General features: G+C 41.5%; 1 protein-coding gene across 2 annotated transcripts in view; it reads left to right on the top strand.

Annotated features, from left to right (window-relative positions):
- The window catches only part of kdr (kinase insert domain receptor (a type III receptor tyrosine kinase)), a 21,148-nt gene extending 2,171 nt beyond the window's left edge, over positions 1-18,977 (top strand). The window contains exons 4-30 of one of the 2 annotated variants that reach the window (XM_034880889.1): positions 329-450; positions 781-946; positions 1,199-1,338; positions 2,336-2,519; positions 3,613-3,727; positions 3,908-4,074; positions 4,189-4,345; positions 6,250-6,370; positions 6,509-6,620; positions 7,174-7,503; positions 7,931-8,077; positions 8,160-8,291; positions 10,639-10,745; positions 11,164-11,299; positions 11,934-12,038; positions 12,164-12,277; positions 12,877-12,965; positions 13,199-13,361; positions 13,485-13,576; positions 13,693-13,815; positions 13,907-14,018; positions 14,614-14,713; positions 14,802-14,907; positions 16,525-16,670; positions 16,769-16,853; positions 17,629-17,714; positions 18,214-18,977. In XM_034880889.1, the coding sequence (XP_034736780.1) occupies positions 329-450; positions 781-946; positions 1,199-1,338; positions 2,336-2,519; positions 3,613-3,727; positions 3,908-4,074; positions 4,189-4,345; positions 6,250-6,370; positions 6,509-6,620; positions 7,174-7,503; positions 7,931-8,077; positions 8,160-8,291; positions 10,639-10,745; positions 11,164-11,299; positions 11,934-12,038; positions 12,164-12,277; positions 12,877-12,965; positions 13,199-13,361; positions 13,485-13,576; positions 13,693-13,815; positions 13,907-14,018; positions 14,614-14,713; positions 14,802-14,907; positions 16,525-16,670; positions 16,769-16,853; positions 17,629-17,714; positions 18,214-18,430 (3,674 nt within the window). In that variant the 3' untranslated portion in view covers positions 18,431-18,977. Of the gene's footprint in view, positions 1-328; positions 451-777; positions 947-1,198; positions 1,339-2,335; positions 2,520-3,612; positions 3,728-3,907; positions 4,075-4,188; positions 4,346-6,249; positions 6,371-6,508; positions 6,621-7,173; positions 7,504-7,930; positions 8,078-8,159; positions 8,292-10,638; positions 10,746-11,163; positions 11,300-11,933; positions 12,039-12,163; positions 12,278-12,876; positions 12,966-13,198; positions 13,362-13,484; positions 13,577-13,692; positions 13,816-13,906; positions 14,019-14,613; positions 14,714-14,801; positions 14,908-16,524; positions 16,671-16,768; positions 16,854-17,628; positions 17,715-18,213 lie in introns of both variants that reach the window. The other variant, XM_034880888.1, reaches the window with a different exon arrangement.
- The last annotated feature ends 1,760 nt before the right edge of the window (positions 18,978-20,737 follow it).

Below are 20,737 nucleotides of genomic sequence, written 5' to 3'. Positions count from 1 at the left end.
TTCTGACTAGTAGTCCTTACCTAGGTACTGTCGGGGTACTCCCTCATACTCTGCTTCTGACTAGTAGTCCTTACCTAGCTACTGAGCATGTGCGACTCCCAACAGAGATGGAATAGAAGTGTGATGTCTCACTCTGTAGCTAAAACAGAGAGCTCAACACACAGGGTGAAAAGAGGAGCTGCAGCAATGTTAAAAAATATGGTGTTTTTTGAAACTTAAACCAGTTAAACCTATTCTGATATAACCTCTAAATACAAGTATGAACCTGAAAATGAACACAACATTAGCCCTTTAATACATTATCTGTTGTTTGCACATTTGATTTTAGATGACAAGGTGCCATTTGTGCCGTCTGAGAAAGAATACGAGGTGGTGTTCATCCGTGAGGGAGAGCGGGTGGTCATACCATGCCGAGGCTCGGTGGAGAATCTCAACGTCACGCTCCACACTGTAAGGAAGAGTTGTTTCCGTTCTCCTCATGTTCTTTCTTTGGGAAATCTAAAATGTTGCACAAGCTGCAACAACTTCTGTAGTATTAAAGGTGAAAAAAGTCATATCTCATATTAAAGGGTTGCAGGTTTAAAGGCACATTCTTAGAAGTGACATCAGTTCCTTTATTATCAACAACCCCTGATCATTTCATATCAGTATACAGAGCTTTTTCACCTAATGTGGGGTTTAAAATTGATAAAGAAAGTAACAAGATCTTGTTTACAGAGCGAGAAAAGGGTGCTTGGTTTCTTTTTTTCGAAATCAGTAAATGTCTGTGTCTGTCAGAAGTATCCAAATAAGGAGCTTCACCCCGATGGGAAGGACTCTCTGTGGGACGCCAGGACGGGTTTCACTGTTCCCAGTCATCTGATCAGCTACGCCGGCGTTGTGTCCTGCCAGACCCAGATTGGAAATGAGACGTTCAAGTCCCCTCTGTACATTGTTGCTGTTGTCGGTAAGATGGAGAAAGATTCACACACAGCAAAGTATTACGTGTAGAAGTCAAAATGGTAGTAATTGACTGTATGCGTGTGTTTACCAACAGTGTGTGCGTGTGAGAGTGTGGTCTGATAGTAAGTAAGTGAAAAGAGGGACTTGGTGGAGTACTGAGCAAGTGAGGCAGAGTAGGCTCAAAGAGAGAGTTGGTAGTCCCTGGAGAACAATGGGCCGTCGACTGACTGCTGTGTCTCACTTCCCTTTTCCGCAGGATTCAAGATCTATGAACTTACCCTGACCCCCACGCATGTAAGGCTGTCTGTGGGGGAGCGGCTGGGGCTCAGCTGCACCGCCAAAACCGAGCTCAACGTGGGCATCGAATTCAACTGGACGCACTCTGGTCGGGCCCTGGTGAGTTTCCGAGGCTTCTCTGTTCATCGTTTGTGAGGGACAATGCCCTTGTACACTTAAAGTGACAACCTTCTATTAGCCACTTTTAAGATAGATAGATAGATAGATAGATAGATAGATAGATATTTCTTCACATATTTGATCCCAATAAAATGGGAAATGATAGTGTTGCAGCAGCAAAATCAGTCACACAACACAGAATATAAATATAAATGAAATGCTAGGATACATTATACATACATACAATATACATGAAATAATAATAGGAATAAAATACAAGAACAAATGTTTGAATATGTACAAGTTATGTATACAGCAATGCTAATGACAGTCAGACAGAGACACCTTGGCACATGCTCCTTTACTTCCTGCTTTCAGGAATCCTTCACTTTATCTCTACACAAGGTCAAAGTGCAAAGTTGACCAGATGGGTTTTCTAATGTTGTGCCAGGTCACATAAGAAAAATATGCTTAAAAACAATTAATTTCATAATGTCCATCCCAGTTTCTCAAATTCATTCTAGCTTGCGTGTTCACAAACAAGAGGAAAAAACAAATGGGGTGTAAAATGTATGAAATCTTGAATTGAGCAAAGGTGTGTGTGTGTGTGTGTGTGTGTGTGTGTGTGTGTGTGTTTGTGTGTGTGTTCTAGAGCCCGACCAATATATTGGCAGGCCAGTATTAGGCATTTCCCTAAACCTCAAAGAAATTCAGCTTAATATGATATAAAATTAAAAAAGAGCAGGACAAACCCATATTTTAGAGGCTGAAAACAGCATTTTCCGCCATTTGTGCCTGAAAAATGACTCTTTTGATTATCAAAATAGTTGATATAGATAATAGATGTTTTTTCTGTCAGTGGACTTAGCGATAAGTTGACTATCACTGCAGCTCTTAAGCTTGGTAGACTGAAGCCATTGTTTGGTCATTTCTCTCTTCTGGTCTCAATTGAAACAGTTATTCTGAAGGGTCCACATAATTGTCTCTCTTCTGTCAGACCTCGGTGAACGGTTCGAGGACGAGCCACTCAACGCCCCACAAGAAGAAGCTGTGGAACTCCCTGGAGCTGTCCAACACACTCATAGTGGAGAACGTGACAGTGGACCACACCGGAGAATACACCTGCACTGCATCCAGTGGGCAGATGGAGAAAAGTGCCTCAGCATTTCTCAAAGTGTATGGTAGGTGAACTGAAAAAATATTGTCGTTGTAGGCAGCTGTTTCTAAATAATGAAGAGTAAAGTATGTTGACGACAACTGTCTGACAAATTATTGATCTTATCCACAAGTTCTTTCATGCTACTTACATTGAGAGCTAAGAGACCCTAGGACATGTTTTGATGTGTGTGTTTTTAATCTTTTCCTGCCATTTATTCATATTTAAAAAATATGTGATATTGTTAAGAATGTGATATAAAGATATGAAAGTGAAACTAGGTTTGTTATGCTCCAATCTTCACGCCTTAGTGTCAAAACTTCTCATTCAACATGAAAGTTTTTTTTTAGTTCTATTACTTTTCCTGAAGGTTTTCTTTCCGCATAAGATTATTAGGTCCACAACAGGCATAGAGACATTTTTGACTCATTGTCTAATAACTTTTTACTACAGTTTGTCAGTTTTTGGGCTCATTGTGAATCATAAAAGTTTACGAGGGCGTCCTTACATAAAATATCTCCACCTTTTCTTTCTTAACCCTCGTGATGTCTTCCCACCAAGCTGGAAGTTTTTGTTTTTTTGAGTCAAAATCTAAAATGAAAAACTTTTTATCAATGTTATGGTCATCTTTTTCAACCCTTTTGTGTCTTTGCCCCAATGATTTTGTCATTTTTTTCAATGTTTGTTGATGTTTTCTGAGCCTTTTGAAATGTTCATTTCAAAACATTTTCATCAATTCTTTTTTCTTAAAATTTTATAAAATTGACAAAAAACACCCAAATTCTTGATAATTTATTTAACTTGTGAGGGGCGTTGTTGGAACCATCCACGTTACTTTTTTGGACAATATGTTTGAAAGGAACCCACATTTCTGATATCCAGTCGAAACTTTTTGGAAAGGGGTCTAATTTGACCCAAAGACATCAAAAAGACCGTAGTTAACTCAGCTAAAATATGGCGTCAACCAATAGAAAGCTCACATGGGCCGTATTCTTCCCTAGAAACAATCATTGAAGTTAAATAGTCAAATTACAGTACTCCTTTCACACACTATGTTTTTCTTTATTGTAATCTTATTTCTATATTGAAATATTTTCTTATTGTGGTTGCGTTTCCAGAAAAGCCTTTCATTGATATGAAAGAGCCATGGATGAAGGTTTCGGAGGTAAATGTGGGAGATCAAATATCTATCTCTGTCAAGTACTCGGCCTACCCGGAGCCCGACTATAAATGGTATGTTCCCAGTAGAAAAACGAGTTGAAGCATAACATCTTTTAACCAGCCTACTACACATCTTTGGTAGCATGTTAAGAAGTTATAGTCGGATAACTTTCCGTTGAGACCTTTGCATGTTGATCCAGAAACTTTATGTTACAGATGACTTTGTAACAGTCCTTTTGGTTGTCTGCCCAGGTTAAAAAATGGTCTGCCGCTGAAGGATGATTACAGAATAAAACAGAAAATCGATGCCCTGATCATCCGGGGAGTCACAGAAATGGATGCAGGGAATTACACAATGGTCCTGACCAATAAGATTACCAAAGAGGAACAGAGACGCTCTTTCCAGCTGCTCGTCAATGGCATGTTTTCTCTCTACTTTACCTTTATTTCAGTTATTTTTGTTTCTTCTTCAGCAGCCTTTTTTGTTTGTTCGAGAGTCTGTGGTGATAACACGTTGTTGTCTTCTTCTACAGTTCCTCCTCATATCATCGAGAAGGAGGTGGCGGTGGACACTGATGTGTACCCGTACGGCAGCAGTCCCACCCTAAGGTGTACGGCCCGTGGATTTCCCACACCTGCACACATCCAGTGGCAATGGATGTCCAAAGAGGACTGTCCAATGGCCTTCCTGTAAGTTACCTTTCTTCAGAGTGTTTGTGAGAGAGATCTTTTTTATTAGGGGAAGATAAAAGCACGGCATGGCTAGCAGCTAAAAATGTCTTCTCCTGCTACAACACAAGGCAAAATAAATAGAGAATTTTATATGTTATCATTTTTATTTTCCTATTCTTTTATTTTTATTCTTTCAACGTACCCTTTGAGAGACATGCACATAATTCTTTTAGTATCTACAATTATATCATAAGTATCCTGTTTACTTGTATTATTATATCAGATGTATTCACTCCTTGTTGTTGTTTATATGTATGTATGCATTAATGTTTGTTTGTTCTTATGCTTTGGCAACACAGATGGCTTTTGTGCCATGAGAGAGAGAGAGAGAGAGAGAGAGAGAGGGGGAGAGGGGGAGAGATGGAGAGATGGAGAGAAAGAAAAAGAAAAAGAAAAAGAAAACAAGTTGTACATTTCCATGACAAATAGTGTAAAAGCTACAGTAAAGTGTGGTTAGAAATGTCTTTCTTACAGTTATCAGGATATTCAAAGTAAATTACAGTACAATCTACTTTATGTTGCTAGGTCAACTAAAGTAGTGGTTCCCAAAGTTCTAGGGGGTGCCCAACAAAAAAAATATTTTCACAATAATTCCATCCATAATTAACACAATGACAGATGCACATTGGATTGCAGAGGATGTCTAAAGAGGACTGTCCAAAGGCCCTTCTGTAAGACACCTTTCTTCAGTGTGTGAGAGAGACAAAATCAAATGGAGAGAAAGAGAGAGAGAGAAAATTATTTGGGACTTCCTTTTGGGTTTGCACGCAGTGTTCACATGCCTCCCAGTCACTGGTTGTCAACAGGTTGTTGATTTAGGAGTAGCTGCTTTCGTGATGTTGACAAAAACAAGAGAGGAGACAATGAGAGCGCACTCTGACCTGATGCAGATCAGCGGATGTGATACATGCTCGTCACAATGTCCATTTCAGAGTCTATTTTTGTTTTTAACCTCTTTGGATCAGCCCTTCAAGATGACAGCTCTGTCCGTGCAATAGAGCAATGTCCGTGTTGATAGAAAGGAGGAGGTGTGTGTGAGTGGTGATTTGGCCAGAGAAGACCATCAGCAGGTTCCTTTATCTCCTGCCTACACATCCGAGCACTTCCTCAGTCCTGCACCATGTTTCCTGTTGTTCCCGTCGTGCTCTCTCTGCAAAAAAAAGAAGCTTCTTCTTGCTGAAGCTGGGTGTCTTTTTGCATGCTTTCTTTCTCTATTGATCAAACTGTGTATGTTACTGATTGTAAAATGGGGTACATCCCTGTTTTGCAATCAATAAGATACACAGTTTTTCTGTGTTTCTGAATTTGGATTGGCAGTTTGTCTCTGCCTCAACTAAAAATAAGTTGCATAACAAGACATGAAGCTGGACATTTTTGCAAATGGAAACAAAATGATGCAAATGGAAAACAAATACACGACCGTAAAAGTGAAAGTTACAGTTCCTTATTAGTAAAAGGTGTATGCGAGTGAAAGAGAAAGGTCTGCAAAAATGTAACACTGCACTGAAAACGCCATCATAGCAAAAAGATATATTAAAGTGCCCAAATTATGAAAAAAAACACTATTCTGGGATTTGGGGCGGTATTATTGTCTCTGTTGCGAAGAAGTGGGATGTCTCACTCTGTAGCAAAAACAAGTGAGATGTCTGACTCTGTAGCAAAAACAGAGACCTAAACACACAGAGTAAATCAGGCTCTGCAGCAATGTGCGTGCGGTTAAGCAAAAATAAGGTGTTTTTTTTTGGAAATGAAACCATGTAAACCTATTCTGGTACAACCTTTAAAATACAATTATGAATCTGAAAATGAGCAGAATGTGGGTTCCTAAGTATCACCTGGTTTCTGTTTGTTTCTGCCAACAGATCAGGGCTGGTAAAGTCTGAGGTACAGCTGGCCGAGTGTACAAGTTGGAGAGAAATCAGCAATAGCACCGGTCACCAGCCTGTAGAACGAATTATGGTTGACGCTGAGCATGCCCAAAAGGTAAATCATTTTTCTTGGTTACACTCCCTTTTGCCCTGCTGTCCATCCCAATAAGAATCCCATCAGTTAAAAGGTGGATGTTGCATTTGACTATATTTCATGTGCAATTAATACCAAAGTAAAATGCATTTCCCCCAGAAAATCGCCAGCTCTTTGAAGATTCGGAAAGCGGAGGCCCATGCCCTCTACAGATGCATGGCTGCCAACAAAGTAGGAGAGGATTCACGCGTCATCTTTTTCCACGTCACACGTGAGCACTTTTTCTTCCTTTCTCGCTCATGTGGGCTCTCTTTAGTGCATTAACTCAAGTACTGTACTTAAGTACACATTTGAGTGTCTTTTCTTTTTGCATTTCTTTCTTTTTACTCCCCTACTTTAATCTGACAGCTTTGGTTACTCATTACTGTCCAAGTTAAATTTTTTGCAGACAAAACACATACAAATTGATGTTTTATGAGAACTACCCAACAATACAATGGCCAGCTGAAATCATAAGCTAATTGGACACTTAGTTGATTGACATAACTGTTTGGATCATTTCAAGTTTGTATAAAATGAGGATTTTTTTCTGCATTGAGTAGCCTACTTTTACTTTTAATACAAGTATATTTCAATATACATGTAAGTATATTACTTAAGTAACATTTTCAATGCAGGACTTTTACTTGCAACAGAGTATATTGTTTTTTTAACAGTGTGGTAATAGTAACTTTTACTTAAGGAAAGGATCTGAATACTTCTTCCACCACTGTCTCTCTCTGTAACCATGACTACATCTCAGTCCTCATCTGTGCGTGGTATAGGTGGCCTTGAGGTGAGCGTGTCTCCATCCACTGAGCCCTTAGAGGAGGACCGTGTGGTTCTGAGGTGTAAGGCCGACAGGCTGATCTACGGCAACCTCGCCTGGTTCCGTGTGACTAACATCTCAGAGTCGGAGCATTTTGCGCCGGTACAGCCCTGCCGCTCCCTCGCATTGTCGCGTGTCGAGCAGTCCAGCCTGCAGGGCACCAACGTCGCCCTGGAGCTGTCGCTTGCCAACGCGTCCCGTCAGGATGAGGGTCTGTATGCCTGTCAGGTGGAAAACATCAAGACTCAGGAGAGAACTTGCCTGCTGCGCCGTCTTTCTCTCAAAAGTAAGGAAAATGTAATAAAATGTACAGTTGTCTGTTATCATGAAAGGTTTAGATGTTGTGTGTGTCATCTGTTTGAGGTGTAAAGGTTGATACAACATGCACTTTGTCTTCTTTCACAATGTATGTGTATTGAAATTTGATTACAAGTAAAAACAGGTTTGTGCATTGAAAAAAAAAAAAAAGATTTGTTCAATCAAAAAGAAAATATGAGGATTATTCTGCAAACATGTAGTGTGGATCATCAAAATCAAGAATTTTCCATCAATCAAATGCAATTGATGCAAAATTCTTGATACATGATCATTTCATTGTGCTTTGCAACTTTAACTGATTCTTTCAGTTTTAAGAGAGAATATCTTCAAAAAACAACAACCCCAAAAACTGTTCTATAGTGTGTTTGAAATGTGAATTTACGTTGATTCCATAGGTCTTGAGGCGGCAAGGATCCTTAATAATTTAACTGACCAGAAAGTTAACGTGAGTGCCACCATCAGTCTCCTCTGTGATGCTGCCGGGACGCCGAAGCCGACGGTGGTGTGGACCAAGAACAACCACACGGTGGTGGAGGGCTCAGGTGAGACGGTGCACGTCTTTTCAATCAACACGGACTCACTTCATCAGTTGCTTCATCAAATAACTGGATGGACTGCTTTCAGGTGTGATTCTGAGTCAGCACAACCACATCCTGACAATTCAGCGCGTGAAGAAGGAGGACAGCGGTCTCTACACATGTAGTGCTTGTAACAGCCGTGGCTGTGACACCTCACAGGCCTATTTAACTACTGAAGGTCAGTCCCTCCCTGAATCATACCAAATACATTAGTTTTTGCGTTTGCTGTTAGCATAGATGGACTATAAGACAATGGGCCCATGGGCAAAGACATTAAGGCTCCTACCGACATGTGCCCCCCCCCCTCAGACTGAAAAGAATCATTCTTTTGTTTCTCTTTGTAGTCGTTCTGTCTCAATGTAGTTTTTTTGTGTCTTTTTGTAGTCATTTTGAGTTTCTTTGTTAGATTGGGCAAACGCAGCCCACTCTGCCGGCAATTTGATTTTGTCTAGATATCAGCATGTCAATATTCTCCTGCTTCAGTTCACAATTTTGCGGCAACCAATCCCGAACTGGCTGATCTACCTGGCACATTATTGGTTTAACACGATGACAATAGACAAGCGACCAAGCGGCTTCTTCTACCACCGAAGAGCAGCAACCCGTTGATGCCGCTGTCGCTTCTACGTCACCCAGAGTGTTGGTCTGATTGGTTGAAGGACTATCCAATTGAACTATGCCTGTTGGTTTCTTGTGCCATAGAAATACAGAGCAGACTCCCCAGACCAACACCCAATCTCACATCCATTGAGCTTGGCTTGGTCTGGTAATAGCCAGACTATTTCTTTGGAGTCTTTTTGAGTTTCTTTGGAGTCGTTCTGTCTCTCTGTGTCTGTAGTTGTTTTGTGTCTTTTTGCCGTTGCTCTATGTCGTTCGTCTCTTACTAGTCATATCAATGTAGTTTTTTGTGTTTCTTTGTGGTTTTTTTTCCCTCTCTTTGTACTTGTTTTGTGCTTTGTGTACATGTTTCATGTGTTTCTTTTCAACTGCTCTGTCTCCTTGTGCCTCTTTGTGATCGGTTTGTAATTGTTTTGTATCAATTAGAATTTTTGGTCGACTTGTGTCTTTTGCACTCATATTGATTCTCTTTTAAATGTTTTATGTCCTTTGTAATCGTTTGTAGGACGATTGCATCTCTTCGTAGGCATTTTGTGTCTTTTGTAGCCATTTTTTAGATTCAGTGAACAATTACTTTGCAACAATGAATGTAAACACACTTACTTTAAACGGAGTCTCTGGACCCTTGGGGCTGTTCCCGGTAGGCCCGTACAGTAATCTATCCCTAGCTGATAGTAAAAAATAAATTGTTCATAGCTTATGCAAGAGACTTTAGCCATAACCTCTTGACAATACCCACACAACTCATAAATATCCTTCATTTATATCTGACCTCAAGGCTTCACCAATCGACATCATGAATACACGTTTGATATTAAAGATGTAAGAATAACTTCACTTCCACATGACAGGAAGTTGGCCCAGTTAGCACACATCCTCCCGGGAGTTTCTAAATAGAAAACAATAAGGGGACTGCAGGACAAAGGGAGAGGCCAGCCCTGCCCCAGCTCCAGCCTCTGCTCTCCTGTCCACTCTTTTCTGTCCTGAACACAGAGACACAGCAACAAACAAAGAAATGCTCTGACCAGAATCAGGGCCTACGTGACCTGGTCCGCGCCAGAAAATGTCGACCCAGTTACAGTAGCTCCCTGCTCAGGCGCCAGCCCTTTGAACAAGGGAGGGTAGAGGACGGACCCGCTAACGAGATATTCTAAGCGTGTGAGGGAGTTTTGCAGAGCAACAGGGAGGGAGAGCATGCAAAAGAGCCGTTGGGGGGGTTGAATCTTATGCCTGACATTTAGGAGATCAGATGTCTGATTGCTCATCAAATCAATTACATTGTGCCTGAGTTGCATGGCTGGGCATGTTTATTTCATGTGTTTTCAAAATGAAAGTTATCTTTGTATTAAAATTTTATTTTTAACAATATATTTCATGAGGGTAGAATCGATCTGGTATAAGAAAAATTGAGAAGATAAAACATTTACACTACTCTCCCATCAGCAAAAACAAAGAATAGCAGTAAAAAAAACTTTTTTGACCCACTCTAATTTCCGTACAGTCTCTAAGCTGAATTGTCATTTCAGCCTCTGGTAACACACTATGGCTCCGACAGACCTTTTCCAAGTGGTCTTTGTCTGTAGTTTGTCCGTGCTGTCTCCTGACCATTTGACTAGATAAAATATCAGTTTGCTTACAGTCCAGATTCCAACAGTCTCCTTCCTCCAACCCAAACAGAAACAGACATATACACATGTGTACACGCCAAAGACAATGACAAACCCGTCTGAACGTTATGCAACGCTGCCAAGGCACGTCCCCTTAAATCATAACCGACATTCCCCTGTGACTGTCCCACGTTTCCCCCTACAGAATTGTCTCCAAATTTGTCAAATTGTTGTATGATCTGTTCTTTGACACGCCGTTTGTGAACACTCCTGCATTTCATATTGTTGTGTCTATTCTAGGTGCAGAAGAAAAGACCAATGTGGAACTGATTGTTCCTATAGGATCAGTGGTCATCGCGATGTTTTTCTGGTTACTCATCGTCTTTGTCATCCGTGGAAGAAAGAGAGTAAGAACTTCCTCCTCCTCCCTTTGCAACACTTTCTTTTCCTTGGATTTTCCCTCCCGTTAAACACAGGGGAGCAGATCTTACCAAAAAAATATAATAAAGTTACAGCTTTCACACACACACACACACACACACACACACACACACACAGCGGGGGTTTATGATGGATTAGAAGTGACGGTTCTGGCTCTCAGTGGCTGCTCTTCTTTGTGTGTAGGAAAAACAGGGACACTCTCTGCTCCCATAGTCACGTAGACCCACAGCACTGATTGGGCCCCTTTTGCTGGAAGGGCACCAGAGTCACTGAAAAACTGCTGTTTTCTTGTAGTTTTATTGTTGCGACAGGGAAGAGACACTAATAAACTCAGGCTTATTAAATCACACATAATCTCTCTCTCTCTCTCTCACACTGTTTCAGCCAAGTGGTGGGGATCTGAAAGAGGGCTACCTGTCCATGATCCTGGACTCAGAGGACATTCCCATGGACGAGCAGTGTGAAAGGCTCACTTATGATGCGAACAAATGGGAGTTCCCTCGGGATAGGCTGAAGCTGGGTGAGAATACTGTAGGCAGCAAGAGGGCATAGTGAGTAAGGAGACAGTGCATCATCTTGTGTCAACAAATATCTGCTTTACGGAAGTGTCATTGAGCAAGATGCCGAGCCCCTTACAAGTCCCAGCTCAGATTTAGATTTTTAGGTCTTAGGTCACATGCTTGTGGCTAGCTGGAAGCATGGCAATGTGCTGGTCTGTCAGTCCACAACTTTGGTCCACACTAAAATATCTCAACAACCCTTAATAACACGCAAAACTAAAACTGTGAACATGGTAAACCTGCTAAACATCAGTGTGTTAGTTTTGTAATCATAATCTTAGCATACTGGTGTTAGCTCTTAGCAAAAAGCTTTACTGTGCCTTAGAGCAGCCTTACAGAGCTGCTAGTGTGGCTGTAGACATGAAACAAAAGACAAAAAAACATGCTAATGTTTATCAGGTATAATGTTCTCCATGCTTGCCATCTTAGACACAGCTAGCATGTCTATGAAGGAGACCCTTTTATATAGTTAAGAGTTTACAAAAATTCAACTTTAAAATAAATTTAAATAAATGAGAGTTATTACATCTGAGAAAACAATACTGGGGTGTTATTTGCAAGAGTGTCTTCATGACAAAATGTCCTGCATTTAAGGTGACCCACTGGGACGAGGAGCATTTGGTCAGGTGGTAGAAGCAGCCGCCTTTGGCATTGAGAAAGCAACCACGTGTACCACTGTTGCAGTCAAGATGCTTAAAGGTTAGTATTGTGTCCTCCCAGTCCCTTTCTTTCCACAAAAACACACATGCACACAGACAAACAGTAGGCCTATGCACCATAAAAACCTCCAAACACACAGTTTAATGCATCCATCTGTTTTACAGAGGGAGCCACATCGAGTGAGTACCGCGCATTGATGTCAGAGCTAAAAATTCTCATTCATATAGGACATCATCTCAATGTTGTCAACCTGCTGGGAGCCTGTACGAAGCCTGGAGGTGAGTCACACAAAGCACATAAAGACAGGCCTGTTTACTTTGTCTCCTTTTGTTTCCTGACCATGCAATGTGTCCCGGCGGATTTTCTTCTTTATGAGGGCTGGTGATGGGACTTCACAAGCATTCCCCTGACCTAATTATAGTTATCTGTGTCTACTTTGGGTGGCTCGTATTTATTTTCCTTTCTCTCTAAAATACCTCATTTTTTAACCCTCATGTTGTCCTCAGGTAAAATTTACCCGTTTTCCTGTATTCTTAACTATCTAATTGTACCCAAATAACGTGATTGATTTCACACGATCTTTGGCAAGTACAAATCTCTACTTTCATTCATTTTGGGGTGTCTTATTCAATTTTATAGCATTTGAAAAAAAAGTGACAAACATTGAAAAAAAGCATCAAAAGTGATGAAAATATTAAGTTCAAGAAGTTCAAAACATTGATACAAAGCCTCAACAAAAGTGTTGATTTTTTCAATTTTGACGGGAAGACAACACAAGGGTTAAATCAGCCTCTAGATTTCATCTGTGGTCCTGTAATATAAGGTCATGAGTTGTCTTACTTTGATCCTTTAACCCTTTTGCTCTCGCTCTCCGCAGGGCCACTGATGGTGATTGTGGAGTATTGTAAACACGGAAACCTCTCCAGCTACCTGAAAAGCAAGCGCGGAGAGTACAGCCCTTACAAGGTAAATGATGCGTAATCATCATGCAGCAGAGTAAACTGCAGCCAACCCATTGATGTGGTTGCACTCAGACCAGACTGCTGCACACAGCCACATAACTGACCACACACCATGTACTGACCCACAGATTGCATCCAACATGGACGACATTGCAATACATACAAACTAAAATGTGCAACCCGAATAAAATAATCATCATGATTCTGACTCTTTTGTATGACCCACGTGGTCAACAGAGGAAGCGGTTGAACAGCCAGAAGTGGGCATCTGCAGAGGAGGACGTGACCGAAGGGGATCTGGGTCTGGGGAAGTTCGCTCAGCTGGACATCTGCACAGGAACAGCTGTCTGCTCCACAGCTGGAGACAGGTCTTCAGGCAGTAACGTGGACATGCAGGAAGGTGGGGAAAACCATTCTGAATGACACAGCTCTAACTTTTTCACCAGTGCATTGCTTATTGTGGACACATGTAATATTATTCAGCGTGTACACTTATGATTTGAAATGCATTGTGCGAATACAGAGAGCTCAGACGATGACCATCTGACCATGGAGGACCTGATATGCTACAGTTTCCAGGTGGCCAAAGGCATGGAGTTTCTCTCCTCCCGCAAGGTGCAACTACAATTGTTTAGAAATCTCTGTGTATGCATACATGTAGATGTTTAAAGTAGATAATAATCCCTCTTTGCGTGTGAATGTGAATTCCTCTGTTTCTGTCTGCTCCGTAGTGCATCCACAGAGATCTAGCAGCCAGAAACATCCTGCTTTCAGAGAACAATGTGGTGAAGATCTGCGACTTTGGCCTTGCTCGAGATGTCTACAAAGACCCTGACTATGTCCGCAAGGGAGATGTGAGTCCCCCACCGAAACTCATGCATAGGTAACCAATCACACAATTAAGATCTGTGAAACAATGAAACTGACATCTACTTCTTGCCCTAGGCCCGACTCCCTCTAAAGTGGATGGCTCCTGAGACCATCTTCGATCGGGTGTACACCACGCAAAGTGATGTTTGGTCCTTTGGGGTTCTTCTCTGGGAGATCTTTTCTCTGGGTAAGCCTAGCAGCCGTGGGATGTAACTAAGCACAAGTACTGTACTTAAGTACAAACTTCAGGTACTTATACTTTAGTTGACTCTTTTCTTTTAATGCCACTTTTGGCTCCTTTCAGAGAGAAATGTCATACTTTTTTACTCCACTACATTTATCTGACAGCTTTTGTTGCTAGTTACTTTACAATCTTTTTGCACACAAAACACATGTAGTTTATAAATGCTTTGTTTTATTATAAATTAAACTACTCAACAACATGTATGTATAAATCCAGCTAAAATCCTAATCTGATTAAACACTTTTTGATAATTTCCAGTTTCTAAAATGTGAGAATATTTTTAGCATTGAGTACTTTAACACATTTTAGTACATTTCCTGATATTACTTACATACATTTACTTAAGTAACATTTTAAATGGAAGACTTTTACTTAACTTTTACAGAGAATATTGACAGTGTGGTATTAGTACTTTTACTTCAGCAAAGTTAGGATCTGAATACTTCTTCCACCACTGAAGCCTAGTAATCACAAATACACATAACACCACCTAATGATCACTGTATTCGTGAAATGTCACCTGTTGTATCTCCTCTAGGGGCTTCTCCTTATCCGGGTGTTTGCATTGACGAGTTATTCTGCAGGAGGCTGAAGGAAGGCACCAGGATGAGACCCCCAGAATACGCCACCACTGACATGTGAGTGGGTAACATGATGCAGTTACACACTGTATGTAAGTCGCTCTGATGGATGTCTTACCGTAATCCCATTTATTTGTGCTCATAGATACCAGACCATGTTGGACTGCTGGCTGGATCGTCCCACAGACAGGCCCACATTCGCAGAGCTGGTCGGACATCTGGGCAACTTGCTGCAAGCCAGCGCTCAACAGGTCTGTTTGGCTCAAAACATGTGTCTACTGTGTCCGTGTCACACTTGAACCTCTCTTAAATATTGTCAGTCACATAGAAAAAAAACAAAAGTTCTTTTAACATACAACAGTTATTGTGAAACCAATCGTACAGGATGCAGATGTAGCAGTTTCTGCACTGACATCCCAGCCTCAATAGTTCATGATACAATTGTGATTTGGTCAAATCTCTCAGTCCCAGTGTTTTACTAGGCTATTGTTTGGCTGTCAGCGGTCCCTGTATACAAGTTCACACCCATTCGTTGAGCAATGCCAAGTAATTCTAGGAAATGTAAGAATGCATTAGCTTAAGTTGAAGAAGAAAAACACTAAAGTTGCGGGTTTACATCCATGTCCATCCAGACCCATATAATATACAGGATGTAGTGAAGACTTTGAAGCGTTTTAATCTAAAGGTATTAAGTGTATTTTTTGGTGCAATGTAGATGCTTCCCACACTCTTTAACCCAGCAGGACAGAAGATCTGTATAATCAGCACAGTTTCAACATTAGCATTGCTAATTCATTATCTGACCAAATGTCTCCCCTTCTGTTCCTGACTTATAAATAATGGACAGAATATTATCATACTGTACAGTTAACCTTTGACCTTTTGGGTATAACATTTTATAACTTTACATTTCATCCAATGAAATGTAATACATATGAGAACTTGCCGAACAAAGAATCTGAACTTCCATGTTAAATTTTGCACTTGTGAAAAATATTCAAATGCAATATGCAAAGTTGAAACATATAACTTCAGATTTTTTGTTCAGCAAGTTCTCACATCGTATTCTACAAGCTCTCATTTTTTGTAGCGGTATTTACCTTCATAGAGGGGTACGGAAAGACAACAAACCTCAGAACATACTGCCCCCGACCATGGCGGTGTCTGGTTATTGTTAAAACATATCCAATACCTGTAATTGTATCGATACTTACGATCCCGGTTCCTAAACAATACTTTGTTTTTATCACAAATCATAAAACTAAAATAAATTACACGTTACGGCACAAATCTTTGTATTTATTGGATCGGCTCCTACTACGCGGGCCGTCTGCGTAATGTGGAGTTTTTCCTGCGTGTCTCTGTGACATGCAGCTTTAGACAGCCAATCACAAACAGTAGATCTTTAGAGAAGCATGCTGCGTGCCGATTGGCTCTCTCACTGCGAGGAGATTTACTGCTATGTAATAAAATTTTGCATTGAATAACGAGGCATTCTGTCCATACTCAATACTTCGGAGGCAATTCGGTCGGTGCCTAAAAAAGAATTGAATTTGGTCGCCGGAGGGTCGCTGGTTCAAGTCCCAGTACGGGCAATAGTACAGAGTGTGGATTGGTGGTGGATTGGATCTTGATCAAGACACCGTAGGCACCCCCATCCGGTCAGGGCGCTGCTCCAGCACCGGCAACTCACTCACTCTGACATCTCTTCGTGCGCGCGTGTGTGTGTGTGTGTGTGTGTGTGGGGGGGGGATTTCTACCAAAAACAGAATATAAACTGTAATTTCCCCACTTGGAATCAATAAACAGTATAAAAGGAATTATACAACTATTTGAGGTGATACCATCAGAGTACTTTTGGTCTCCAGGATGGGAAGGACTACATCCCTCTGACAGCAGGCAGCGAGGCAGAAGGATCGCCAGTGACCCCTGACCCCAGGAGCTCCTACAGCAGGCCGCAAAGCGGAGAAGTCCTGGAGGCTCAGCTGCACTATGACAAACCGCCGTCCCTCGGGTCAGCGTGAGGATCTCGCTCTCATTCGCCACTGTCACTTCTACAAGTCAAAATGCTCAGCTGTGAATCTTGTTGCGTAACGTCTCTCCTCTGTGCAGGCTGTCCCAGCAGAGTGAGCGGTGCAGTCGGCCCCTCAGCATCAAGATGTTTGAGGACATCCCGGTGGCGCGCAGCAGTGTCATGGTGGGTGTCTGGGACTCTGCACAACCACTTCAACAAACAAACACATCTGTAGTCAGATTACTTACTACTATGAGAACTTAATATTTTCTTTACCCAAATATCCCTTTAAATATTAGAAATGCACACCGCCACACAGCTTTAGGAATTACCATGGAGTTAGTCTATATCCATGATGCGCCGAATTCTGGGATTGTTCCATTGCTGCAGGAAATTCTGCCGGATTTCACTCTTTTCAGGCAGATTTGCTACCTTCCTCTTTCTTTGTGTTGGAATTCTAAACCCCGGTGGATTTCTGAGGACTATGGTTACCTGGTCCTCAGAAATCTCCAGGGTAAATCCAGTCAGCTAGCTAGACTATCTGTCCAATCTGAGTTTTCTGTTGCACGACTAAAACTACTTCTGAACGTACACATGTTCCACCAAAACAACTTCCCTCCAGAGGTTATATTGCTTGCATCCCGGAATGCTGTGTGGATTCACCAGACCTTCCTCCGCAGCGCTGTGGAGGAAGGTCTGGCATAGCGAGACTACCATGGAGTTGAATCAGCCCTCTCTGACACAATAAAAATGAAAATGAAGAAGCGGTTTTACTGATTGGTACAGATGCGTTCGATACACTGGCATCTTAGTGTACAGTAAAAGACTCAATAGTGAGAATAATCACTGCAGCCCTACTTTACAAACTAAAGGGGCAATTTAAGAATATAACGGAGTCCCATTGTTTCTATATCACACTAACCACTAGTGTGTATTTCAATTGTTGCCACTTTTACAGGAGGGCCACACAGACAGCGGTATGGGCTTCTCACCAGAGGAGGTAAAGGGTTTGAATCAACAGCTGCCAACTACGCCCACCTTCAGGTGAGGGCTGCACATCAGCACATCCGTTATTTACAGAAGTTTAACACGATGAAAGAAAGGGAAAAAGTAAAGAAGCATATAATGAGCACTTTAAATAATTTTAAACTGTTCTTTATTTTAGTTTTCTTTATTTTCCCAAGTCAATGTAACAATAAAATGCCCATTGAAATGTTGCCAGAGCACTTTTTTTTTTTCAATTCTGTGGTGTTTTAGTTATTTCTGTCGCTAGTCCAAATATCATTTGCTGTAATATGACTACAAATGAGACCAGCATGCAATGTAGTTTGCAGTCAATCTAGACCCAAGTCCCATAATGCCGATGAGGTAAATCAGGGAATTGTTTCAGACAATGTTTCCAGACTCTGACATCTGACATTTATTTGTTGTTGTCCTGATATAGGTCTAAATGGTCTTTAAAAGGTATTAAAACGTCTTAAATTTAACTTGGTGAAACCTGTAGAAACCCTGTAAATGTCCCCTTCCTGTTTTCTCTCCCCAGCCAGCTGCTGCGCTGTAAGAGTAAAGAGTCCCTGGCTTCGGAGTCATCCAATCAGACGAGCGGATACCAGTCGGGGTACCACTCTGACGACGCAGACACCCCAATCTATGCTAACGAGGAGATGATCATGAAGCACAAGATGCTGAAGAAACCTCCGCTGCCCAAGACGCCTGACAAATTCAACATGGAGATCCGCTACAGCACGCCGCCTGTCTGAGCCCAGCAACGCAACCCTGATTCTTCTCACTGTACAGTCTCTTTACCTTCCACAGGTATTACACATCATGACGTGTTGAGGTATTTTTACGAGCAATAACTTCGCAAGTCAGCTAAAACTAAATAAAGGTTGTGTGATAAGTCTGTTAGCGTAGCTCTCTTTGGACAGCCAGAGGAATACTTTCTGTTTCTGCTGCCAGTCAAAAGTCCGGGGAGCCGATATCCAACAGCACGCCTACTTCCTGAGGCGCAATACACCCACTTCCTCTATTGCAGGAAATGACATCTGGAAGTTTTAAAAAATCTGAATCTGCAAATGTTGTCATTTCTTCCTTTCTTTTTAGCATTCTCTACTTATTTTTTATTGTGTGGGCACAGTAACTGCCTGGTAAGGAGACAGTTCTCTCAGGTGAATGTTTCTGTAGAGTCTCATGTGTACAGTTCCTTTTATATACATAACTTACAGTATTTTATTGAAAGTGTATACCTAAACCGGCAATAAATGTAACTAGTTTTATAAAATAAAAAATACTTACTCAGTTTAAGACGTTTCCTCGTTTCCTCTGTCTTTCTTATTTTTCTTATCCTTATTTTTAAGTCTTTATTGATTTTTCAATGCACTCATAAGGTCCCAAGCCACAACAAACTTACGTTTCTGTTGTACTATAAGAGCTAAACAAAAAAAGAAAAAGAAAAGTATATGACAGTATCATGTCTACAGAATAATGGTCTTGTTTCCTCTTGTATTTGAAAGTGTCTGTATATGTCTGTTCACCTCTAACATGATAACACATGAGTATGCTTATCATTTTTTTTTGCATCATACACCTCTCATTTCCTTTCTCTGAGTCTAACGCAAAGAAAACACTACTTTCTCAGCCTTGGTAATTGTGTGTGTGTGTGTGTGTGTACATAGGAACAATGCCCTCCCAATCTTGTGTATTTTCTTAGCCGGGTTTGGCCCACAATGCCCACAATAGGACAGCCAAGGCCAACAGGGCACATTCAAAAAGCAGGGTTAAGAGCTGAGGAGAAAGAAAAACAAATCATCCACACATCCAGTATGATCCCGGATGTTTAATCATGCATGATACTCACACTACCACGTGTAACCACAGACTTGTTTGTGAATGTCAGTACATGTTTACATATTGGTTTTTATGACTGTAATGCTTGTGTTAGGATTATGTTGCTACATCGACACACCTCTGGTTTACTGTTGTGTGTTAAAACTTAAAGGGGCTGGATAGTGATGAGAAAGCCAACGTATTTTGTCTGCAATCAAGGCCGACAAACCCCGCTATTTATAGCATCCTAGAGGAAACGAGCCTCTAAATGAGTTGTTTCCACACTTCCACACGTAACACTGGGGGCTTAATTTAGAAAATCCTCCCCATTCCCGCCCGGGGACAGCTGTAGGTGCGTTCAAGATGGATTTTTGAACCTAATGTGTCTAATGCATCATTTTACTGAAGCTTGCAGATGCTTGCTAACTGTGGTTTAGAAACAACCTGTATTTCCAGAATGGTCCAGAGGCTTTAATACACTAGATTAATATGACAGAACAGTTCATATTCAGGGATAACTGGGCAACAGTGCCCTCTGTTGTACTAAAAGGTGCATTTACATATCAGTTTTTTTCCTGTGTTTCCTCAATTCATTAGACTAGACAGGTTTATCAGTGGATATCTGACAAATGTGAAGCTGTCAAGTAAATATGAATCCATTATTTATGAGAAAAATGCCTCATCTCACAGACTTTTGCTGATGTTTTTGAAAATGGACATCTAAAGCAAAGGAATGACGCATCTTCTACGGCAGGAACTTTAATTTCCTCAGGAATGGACAGACACGCTGAGGGCAGAGCTGTGCACCGCCAGGAAATATCTTGGCATTCACACAGCCACGATGTCATACACAGGCAGGCAGGCAGGCAGGCGGGCGGGCAGGCAGGCAGGCAGGCATGCAGGCAGGCAGGCAAGCAGGCAGACAGGCAGGCGGGCAGGCAGATAGCCAGGCAGGCATGCAGGCAGGCAAGCAGGCAGGCAGGTAGAGAAGATAGCCAGGCAGGCAAGTAGGCAGGCAGGTAGACAGATAGCCAGGCAGGCATGCAGGCAGGCAGGCAGGCAAACAGGAAGACAGGCAGCGAGGCAGGCAGGCAAACAGGCACAAACGTGATAAAATACAATGGTTCATAATACATTAAGCTACCCAACAACATACAGGCTTGCAAATACAGCTGAAATGATTTTTAAATGATTATCCGATTAATCTTAGTTGATTGACAGAACAGTTTGGATCATTTCCC

The sequence above is a fragment of the Etheostoma cragini genome, chromosome 9 (assembly GCF_013103735.1).
Source record: "Etheostoma cragini isolate CJK2018 chromosome 9, CSU_Ecrag_1.0, whole genome shotgun sequence".
Classification (NCBI taxonomy): Eukaryota; Metazoa; Chordata; class Actinopteri; order Perciformes; family Percidae; genus Etheostoma; species Etheostoma cragini.
Note: the sequence above shows the minus strand (reverse complement) of the source record. Positions and strands in the feature narration are given on the sequence as shown.